General features: G+C 46.2%; 1 protein-coding gene across 12 annotated transcripts in view; it reads right to left on the bottom strand.

Moving 5' to 3' along the window:
• LMAN2L (lectin, mannose binding 2 like) overlaps positions 1–7,501 on the bottom strand; it is a 34,443-nt gene extending 26,942 nt beyond the window's left edge. For 2 of the 12 annotated variants that reach the window (XM_074011005.1, XM_065526605.1), the window contains exons 1-5: positions 7,291–7,501; positions 5,365–5,483; positions 4,549–4,629; positions 1,478–1,595; positions 590–672 (exon numbers count right to left, since the gene is read on the bottom strand). In XM_074011005.1, the coding sequence (XP_073867106.1) occupies positions 590–672; positions 1,478–1,487 (93 nt within the window). In that variant the 5' untranslated portion in view covers positions 1,488–1,595; positions 4,549–4,629; positions 5,365–5,483; positions 7,291–7,501. The remainder of the gene's footprint in view (positions 1–589; positions 673–1,477; positions 1,596–4,548; positions 4,630–5,364; positions 5,484–7,290) is intronic. The other 10 variants (XM_005575002.4, XM_045368806.2, XM_045368811.2 and 7 more) reach the window with 5 other exon arrangements.
• Positions 7,502–9,489: the final 1,988 nt, after the last annotated feature.

Below are 9,489 nucleotides of genomic sequence, written 5' to 3' on the forward strand. Positions count from 1 at the left end.
TGTATATTTAGTAGAGACGGGGTTTCACCATGTTGGCAAAGCTAGTCTCAAACTCCTGACCTCAGGTGATCCGCCAGCCTCGGCCTCCCAAAGTGCTGGGCTTACAGGTATGAGCCACTGCTCCTGGTCAATTATAGCCTTTTCTATAGGCAGGAGACCTGTTCTTCAGGTCTGAGATGAGGAAGAAGAAAAAGATGCTGAAAAGTATGTGCAAGTTGCAGAAGAGAGCACAGCACTGATGGATTAGAAGTCACGGGAGGCTGAGTTACATAAATCCGGCTTGCTCTGGAGCAGCCAAATCACCAACCAACCAAACACGCTCAATTTCAGTGGCTATCTAATAGGCAAAAGAGAGAACATGATTCACACTAAAGAAAAAGCCCTTGTTCAAGACAGCTATTCCCAAAGGACTGTGCACTCCTAAACAGTTCCTCTAGAAAAAACACTGACAAGGACATTAACTTTCGAAGTTCAATAGATGAAGAACCCCTCAACTTTCTATCCCCTTTGTTCCCTCCTGTACAACATTCCTGAGGCAAAGAACTGTGATGTCAGCGCAGCTGATCTAGGCTCTGACACTTGCCATTACCTCTTGCTGCTTCTCCTCATTGGGGTAGGTGTCTACAAATACTCCCAGCCCCACAAATTTGTCCATGTTTCCAAACACAGGCCCTAGAGAGAGAGAACAGATGATGAACAATGAAATAAAGCTAAGAGTTGATAAAGGAATAACATATCACTATGATGGAGGAAAAAGTAAAATTCAAAAGACTCCCAAGCCTCTCTCAAGATGAGAAAACACATGTACAAGTACCCAGCAAAGCACATGGCCTGTAACAATGCCCAGTAAATATCTGTAATTGTTTGTTGTTGGAGGCGAGGGAAAGAGAGAAGGCCACTGCAACCTTATTTAGCACTCAGGCAGCTTCCTCATCCAAACTGGTTGCTAGGGTGCCCCTACAGAATTCTGCTTTACAAACACTTGGTAAAGACTATGCCCCCAAGAGAGAACTGAATTCCCTAGTTCTTCTTCTTGTTGCAAAAGAGATCAGGTCAAATCAGGTTGAGCCTGCCATCTACGTGGAGCAATAATAGCTCCTACACAAGGAAAACAGATAACTCCTCTCTTGACTCAGCAGTGCTGAGATCATTCACTGTGAATGCTCAGAAGAAATCAGCTCACCCAATCGTCAGTGTTCAGGAGAGCCAGTGCTTTCATCCAGCCAACAGGCCAGGTAGTTTCACAAGGAAACTCAGAAAGAAGTAACAAGCAAGCAACTGCCTCAGGATGAGCCAAATTCAGCTGCTTATGAGGACTCAGATCCCATTCTAGAGACTAGAGAGGCCAGTGTTCATCCACATACATTAAAGGAGAGGGAAAACAGCTGGCACGGTGGGGAAGGAAACTTTTCAAAAAGAGGGCACATGAAAAAGCAGGTTGTCACACCCACACAAGAGTAACACAGGGTCCCAATACCTGGCTGCATCCGATCCTTTGTGTACCAGATTGCCAAGCCGTCCCCATGCAGATTCTTCTTTCCTTGTCCATGGATTTTGAAGTGCACCTGCAACTCCCAGTCTCTCAGGAAACACGGCTAAAGTAAAAAAGACATTAGAATCAACAAGGAGCATGAAATGCAAAACCCCTCAAGCCCGCATCAGCAATCAGCAGACTCGGAAAACACACAGATGCAGGTAACACGAGGCTAAGGGTTAAAACCTAAATCTAAGACTTGCTAGTGTTCACGTCATAAAATTAAATGGATTCAACCACTCAACTGTTTAGAGATTTAATATGAAAATGAATAAACCCCCCAATTATCTTCAACATTTCCCAACAGAAACCGGACAGAACTCCAAAGCTGGGAAAGACAAGAGTATACCAAACTCCACTCCTGTGATCCTACATCCCCCCAGCAAAGTAGCTCGGCTTTTAGAGTACAGATGGCTGAATCCATACTCATTTACAACTCAAGATCACCCCTCAGACAGAAAGACTCTGAAAAGCTGGATTTAAAGAAAGGTCAAAGCCTAATTTATTATAGTAGAAAAAGAAAAGCTAAGCTATTATGCAAAGGTTTCCAGGAATAATTAGCAGATACTACAAGCAACTCTAATTAGCTAGACCTGGCCCTCTGCCAAGCTGAGGGGTAAACCAGAATTCTCATAAGAAGAGCAAGTTACAGTTCCCCAAATCCTCCCATCCATGGCCAAGAAGCTTAAATGCACCTGGAGAAGGATGCGAGTGGATGGTTAAGTGTTTTAAACAGTTGAACGGTTTCAAGAAAAAAATGACAGTGGGTAGTTGATTTAGGGAAGCTTCTGGTTAAAAGTCTACCGTGAAGAAAGAAGTGAAGGAAGAACAGACAGACCAGCTGGGTTCAGCCAAAGGCTCTCCAAATAGACTGTTCTGGGCAACATATTGCTAGATCATTTTCAGTTTTCATTTTTTATTTCTGGGATATTTTCCAAAAGTATTCATATTAGAAGTACATAGTCAAAATGAAAGGAGGTTGGGTACTCCTGCATTTAGCAAGGGGCCCTGAAATCTCCAATAGGTTATCCTACTCTAATGAGCCAGTCTCTGTCTTGTCACTCTGGATTCTTAGCTCTCTGCTGTTTCATTAAGATTTCAGACGGCCGGGTGCGGTGGCTCACGCCTGTAATCTCAGCACTTTGGGAGGCCGAGGCGGGCGCAGATCACGGAGGTTAGGAGATCGAGACTATCCTGGCTAACACGGTGAAACCCCGTCTCTACTGAAAATACAAAAAAAAAGTAGGCAGCCGTGGTGGCGGGCACCTGTAGTCCCAGCTACTCAGGAGGCTGAGGCAGGAGACTGGCATGAACCCAGGAGGTGGAGCTTGCAGTGAGCCGAGATGGCGCCACTGTACTCCAGCCTGGGTGACAGAGTGAGACTCCGTCTCAAAAAAAAAAAAAAAAAAAAGATTTCAGAGAAAGGGCCCAGCACAGTGGCTGACGCCTTTAATCCCAGCACTTTGGGAGGCCAAGGCGGGCAGATCACAAGGTCAGGAGATCAAAATCATCCTGGCTAACATGGCGAAACCCCGTCTCTACTAAAAAATACAAAAAATTAGCTGGGTGTGGTGGCGGGCGCCTGTAGTCCCACCTACTTGGGAGGCTGAGGTAGGAGAATGGTGTGAACCCAGGAGGTGGAGCTTGCAGTGAGCCAAGATCGCGCCACTACACTCCAGCCTGGGCAACACAGGGAGACTCCATCTCAAAAAAAAAAGAAAAGATTTCAGAGAAAGGCCAGGCACAGTAGCTCACACCAGTAATCCAAGCATTTTGAGAGGCTACGGTGGGAGGATAACTTGAGCCCAGGAGGTCCAGACTGCAGTGAGCTGTGACAGTGCCACTGCACTCCAGCCTAGCTTACAGAGTGATGAGACCCTGTCTCAAAAAAAAAAAAAAAACTTTTGGAGAAAGAGTGAAATTCAGTGGGGCAGGAAGCTGCCAGGAGGTAGGTATTATGCCCCTGGGAACAGGGCAGTGTCACAGAAGTTCTCAGTGAGCCAAGAGGTGTCTGTCACTGATTCTTGGCCTCCTACAGCACAATGCTATACTGTTTTGCCCAGGACCATATATAATTGTGTTTCTGAAATTCTGCCACACACTGGATTCACCTAGGCAGTTTTAAAAAATCCCAATGGCCAAGCTGCACCCTATTCCAATTAGATCAGAATCTCTGGGGGTGACACCCAGGCATCAATTCCAATGGATAGCCAAATTTGAGAACCACTGCTCAAACAAATGGATCCCATTCAAATAACTCAGAAATAAGCCCACAGTCATGGTGATAGCCAGATAACAGCAAATACAGGTATCAGAAATCTGAAAAAGGGAAGAACTAGAGGCTATACTAGAACTGAGGCTACAAGTTATGTAGAGACAGAGAGCCAGCAAGACAGCAGCGGAGTATCAAGCCTTGAACATAATCATCCGGTAACCCACAAGAGCTCCACCAACAAACTTATACAAGTGTAATGACATAACACATATTTCTGTAACCATTTTAACTTGCCACAGTCTTTTCATGTCTATCGTCTTATTTTATTCTCACAACAAGCCCAGTGGGCAAGTAAAACAGGTATTCTAAAGCTCATTTATCAGATGGAGGAACAGAAAACTAAGAGGTTAAATAATCTGCTGAGGGCTCACAGGAGGACTGTAACAGAGCTGGACCAAGAACCCCAGTCTTTCAACTGTCCTTTATCTCTCCTACCAAAACACAATGCTCTGTACTCTGTCCAAAAATGAGCTCAGCACTATGATCTAGGTTAAGGGGCCAGTTTGTGCAGATGGCTAATGTAGAAATTTCTCTTGCCCTCCTGAACAAGGAAAAGAAATCGTTCTCTTTTCTGAGATTCACTTATCTACAACCAATGAGAAAAGCCATGTAAAAGTAGGTTCTTAGTTTATGAGAGCTCCAGAGAAAGTATCAAAGGATGCCAGTCATGCCCAAAAGTAAACTGGTCATAAAAGATTTAGAAAGAGCCCTGGAAACAGAAAAGAAAGCATCATCTTACACTTGTACAAAATCACAGTGCAGCCACACCAGGAATACTGCATTCACTTCTTGTCGCCATACCTCAAGGAAGACAATGCAGCTAGAAAAGGTCCAGAGAAGTACAAATAAAATGACCAATAGCTCAGAGTGGCTTTCACATGAAAATAAAATTTTATATCAGACTCTTCAAATTGAGATAACAAGGTGTGGATGCTGGGATAAGGTTTGGGATCAATTTGAGAGAGTACTCTCAACGAGGCCTGGTGGCTCACACCTGTAATCCCAGACCTTTGGGAGGCCAAGGCAGGAGGACTGTTTGAGACCAAGAATTTGAGACCAGCCTGGGCAACACAGCAAGATCCCATCTCTACAAAAAATATTTTTAAGATGAGCCAGGTGCAGTGGCACATGCCTGTAGTCTCAGCTACTCAGGAGGCTGAGGGAGGAGGATCCCTTAAACCCAGGAGTTTGAGGTTGTAGTGAGCTATGATTGTGCCACTGCACTCTGGTCTTCTTACAATCTTCTTACAAAGTGGTTAAGCAGGAGTTAAGTTATTATTAAACCCTAAGGAGTAGTACTATTGGGCCAATCAGGAATTAAAGACATTTCAGGGGGGGAAAAAAAAAATGAATTATTTGCTATAATTAAATAGCATTTTCCTAAATACCTGATTTATTTATTATGAAGGTCAGAATAATCTCAAAAATAAAGATCCTTGATATCCACAGAAGACGGAATACCAGGGGGATAGACAGTAAAATTAAATCAGTATGCCACTGCTGAACCTTTTAGGTCTTTCTGGGTCACCAACACAGGAGGGAGAAAGATTCTTACCACCCGGTTCCACAAGGCACCCTGTTTACTTTGCATATCTGGGGTAAGGCGGATATACTGGGTCATCACCATGGCATTGCCCATCAGATTCCACAGTGAGGAACTGCCAGTGCCCACACCTACAGGAAGGAAGTAGATCAGTTCATACTCTTCAACACCAATCCATTCAGAAAGCAGCCACCACAGAGCCTCTGAAAGCTGAGCCATCATCTTTTTCCCCCTTTAATGTCACTCAGTCTCCTATCTTGTCACTCATGAATCTTAAATCCTTACAATTTCTACAACTTTCACAAGGCCTTTATCAGGTGAGGACCCCAAAGTACATCAGAACTATCACTTTATGCATGCTACAGTAACCATAGCTCACATCCATTCTTCCCATTGTAATATGTGAATAAACTTCAGCATCGTAAAAGAAAAAAATTTTCCTGAGTTACATCAAAAAGAGTTTGACAGGTCAGGTGCAGTGGCTCACCCCTGTAATCCCCACTCTTTAAGACGCTGAGGAGGGAGGGCATCTTGAGGTCAGCAGTTTGAGACCAGTCTAGGCAACATAGAAAGACCCTGTCTTTACCAAAAAAATAAAAATTAGCCAGGTGTGGTTGTCCTTGTCTATAGTCCTAGCTACTCAGGAGGCTGAGGTGGCAGGATCGCTTGAGCCCAGGAGGGTGAAACTGCATGAGCCATGATTGTGCCACTGCACTCCAGCCTAGGCAATGGAACAAGACCCTGTCTCTAAAAATATATAAATAAAAACAAAAAGAGTTTGACCCTCACGTCTCTGGCGCTTAGTCACATTCTTTCTTTTCTTTTCTTTTCTTTTTTTGAGATGGAGTCTCGCTCTGTTGCCCAGGCTGAAGTGCAGTGGCGCATCTCAGCTCACTGCAAGCTCCGCCTCCCAGGTTCACGCCATTCTCCTGCCTCGGCCTCCCCAGCAGCTGGGACTACAGGCGCCCGCCACCACACCCGGCTAATTTTTTTGTATTTTTAGTAGAGACGGGGTTTCACCGTGTTAGCCAGGATGGTCTCGATCTCCTTACCTCGTGATCCGCCCGTCTCGGCCTCCCCAAGTGCTGGGATTACAGGCGGGAGCCACCGCACCCGGCTGTCACATTCTTTCTTTAAACAACCCTTAAAGTGTGAAGCTACTCCCTGTACCCTCAACTATAAACTTCTTTAAGAGTGAAAACTTCGTGTCTGCAAACTCATGAATATTAGCAAAGAGATCAGCACACAGGCTATCCAGGCATGTAAGGGAATAAATGATTACCCTTAGTAGTAGCGTATACTCTTGCACTTTGAACTGTTTTGTGTCCCACTACTTATGCCTTAGTGGGGAAAGACTTGTGTTAGTTAAGCCATCTGCACTGGTTTGTCAACGTTTTGTAGCTAACTGTATCAATTTTCTAGCCGATAAGCTGCGCTTAGAGTTGTGTAAACCCTAACGTCTTTCATCAATAGGGCCCCTAGGCTGCAGAAGAGAAGGTGGTTCTACCCAGCAGCATAATTTTATCATCTTTCTTCTCATTCCGTTCAAGTTCTACCCCAGTTCTTCCTCTTGCTTTATTTCTAGCACATCCACAGGTCCCTCTGGAGACCGGCTCATTGCTAGTAGCCCTCAATTACCCCTCACCATTCTCAATTCTCTCCCCTTCCCAAACTCCTCCTGTCTAACTCCAGGCCTAGCACTAGTGGCACCCGACAGCCCTGCCTTTACCTACTGGAAACTTCCAGAGCTTGGCAGGCACACCTAACTCCTGACTTTCAGACCTGTGGCTCCCAAACGCGGAGGGAGTCCCCGTGGGCCCCACCACCGCCAGCAGTTTCCTCCGGGCCACGAAGCCCTTCGCCGCCCCCGCCTCTACCCCTGAAATCAAGTCCCGAAGCCCGCCCCACTGCACGACCACCTCACCCTGGGCGCCTCACCCTGGTAGGGCTTCGACAGCGAGTGCTCCCGTTTCAAGTACTCGAACGTCTGACCCGCCCCGACTTGCTGTGGCCCCTGCCCAGACCCCAACAAAAGAAGAAGGAGTAACATCCTGGACCCATCCCGAGCCGACAAACATCGCCGCCACTTCTGCCACCACCCAAGGGGTCCCAGAGTCGCCGCCATCTTTCCCACCGCCGACCCTTCATCAAAAGCCCGCCCTGTCGCCCAACCCATTGGCCCGAAGAACAACCGTCCCCGCGTTCTATTGGCTCTCGTCAAGCCCCGCCCCTGCAGGTGAGCATATCACCGATTGGCTGGCTTGGGTATCAGTTGCCTTGCCAACCCAGAAAAGGGGCGTAGCCGAATGCCCAGACTCCCTTATTTGCATTTGCCCTGAGTTCTGCTAGGCTTGCTGGGATACGTAGTTTATTCCTACTTTTGTTTTCTGCGTACGAGAGTAAATTTAAAGAGATAAAACGTTTCTTCTGGTCCCAAACATTCTATCCTCTCTGCAATAGTACGGTCCTAACTGCAGCTCTCTGAATCAGTTTGGAAGATATAGCAGTGAAAGGAGAAATAGACAAATCCATAAAATAACTGGAAAATTATCAATTTATAAAAGACTTGAACAGTACTGCCAACTAACTTGACCTGATGATATTTATAGAAACTCCATCTAACAACTGCGGAAGACACATTCTCTTCAAATGCAAATGACTCCTTTGCCGTGATAGTCTGGGCCATCAAGCAACCTACAGATATAGAAGAATTGAAAGCACACAAATTAATTAATTCTAAAAGCCATCACCTCCTTCCCTCCTTTTCTTTCCTTTTTTGTTTGAAACGAGGTCTTGGCCGGGCGCTGTGGCTCACGCCTGTAATTCCAGCACTTTGGGAGTCCGAGACGGGCGGATCACCTGAGGTTGGAAGCTCGAGACCAGCCTGACCAACATGGAGAAACCCCATCTCTATTAAAAATACAGAAAAATAAAAAAAAAAATTGCCAGGCGTGGTGGCACCTGTAATCCCAGCTACCGGGAGGCTGAGGCAGGAGAATCGCTTGAACCCAGGAGGCAGAGGTTGCCGTGAGCAAAGACTAAGCCACTGCACTCCAGCCTGAGCCACAAAAGCAAAACTCCATCTCAAAAAAAAGAGAGAGAGACAGACAGACAAGGTCTTGCTCTGTTGCCCACGCTGGAGTGCAGTGGCACAGTCTCAGCTCCAGCCTCTACCTCCCTGGCTCAAGTGATCCTGCCACCTTAGCCTCCTGAGTAACTGGGACTACAGGCACATCCCTTCATCTTTATCCGGCACCACAACAACATGTGTCCAGACTGGTCTCCACGTAGCCACTAAAGTGATCAAAACCATCTAACCATGGTGAGTGTCAGGGTTAAATGAGTCAATATTGGTAAACCTCTTAGAACAATGCCTTGCATGTAGTAAGCACTATTTCTTTCTTTTTTATTTTCTTTTTTTTTGTTTTTGTGTTTGAAACAGGGTCTCTCTCTGTCGTCCAGGCTGGAGTGCAGTGGCATGGCCACAGCCTCAACCTCCTGGGCTCAAGGGATCTTCCCACTTCAGCCTCTCAAGTAGCTGGGACGACAGGTCACCAGCGTGTGTCACCACGCCTGGCTAATTTTTAATTTTTTGTAGCAATGGGGTGTGTGTGGGGGGGGGAGTCTCACTAAGTTGCCCAGATTTGTCTCAAACTTCTGGACTTCAGGGATCGCCCTCCTCAGCCTCCTAAAGTGCTGGGATTAGAGGTGTAAACCACCACACCGAGCCATAAGCACCATTTCATCATCATCATTCTTGTTAACCGTGCCTTTGATGGCTCACTGTCACCTGTGGGGAGGAGATTTAAGCTCCTCGACTTGGCACACAAAGCCCCCTGCCATCTGGCCCTGGCCTTATTGCCCATGACTCTTTTCCTCCATCTTTATGCTCCAGCTTCCCTTGCCTCTTTTTTTCTGCAGTCCACTTCCTTCTGGAGGTCCTTCCCGAACCCCTCAGGCAGGGTAGATTCCCGTGTCTGAGCTCTCAAAGTGCTCCATGCACATGCCTTATAGAGCAATTGACAGATCTGTATTTATATCTTCCCAATAGACTTAACCAAAGTTAACACTCGCTTGCTTTCCTGAGCATGAATATATTTAATAAGATAAACATAATTATGAGCCTGCTTTACAGGG

Source organism: Macaca fascicularis, chromosome 13 (assembly GCF_037993035.2).
Source record: "Macaca fascicularis isolate 582-1 chromosome 13, T2T-MFA8v1.1".
Lineage (NCBI taxonomy): Eukaryota > Metazoa > Chordata > Mammalia > Primates > Cercopithecidae > Macaca > Macaca fascicularis.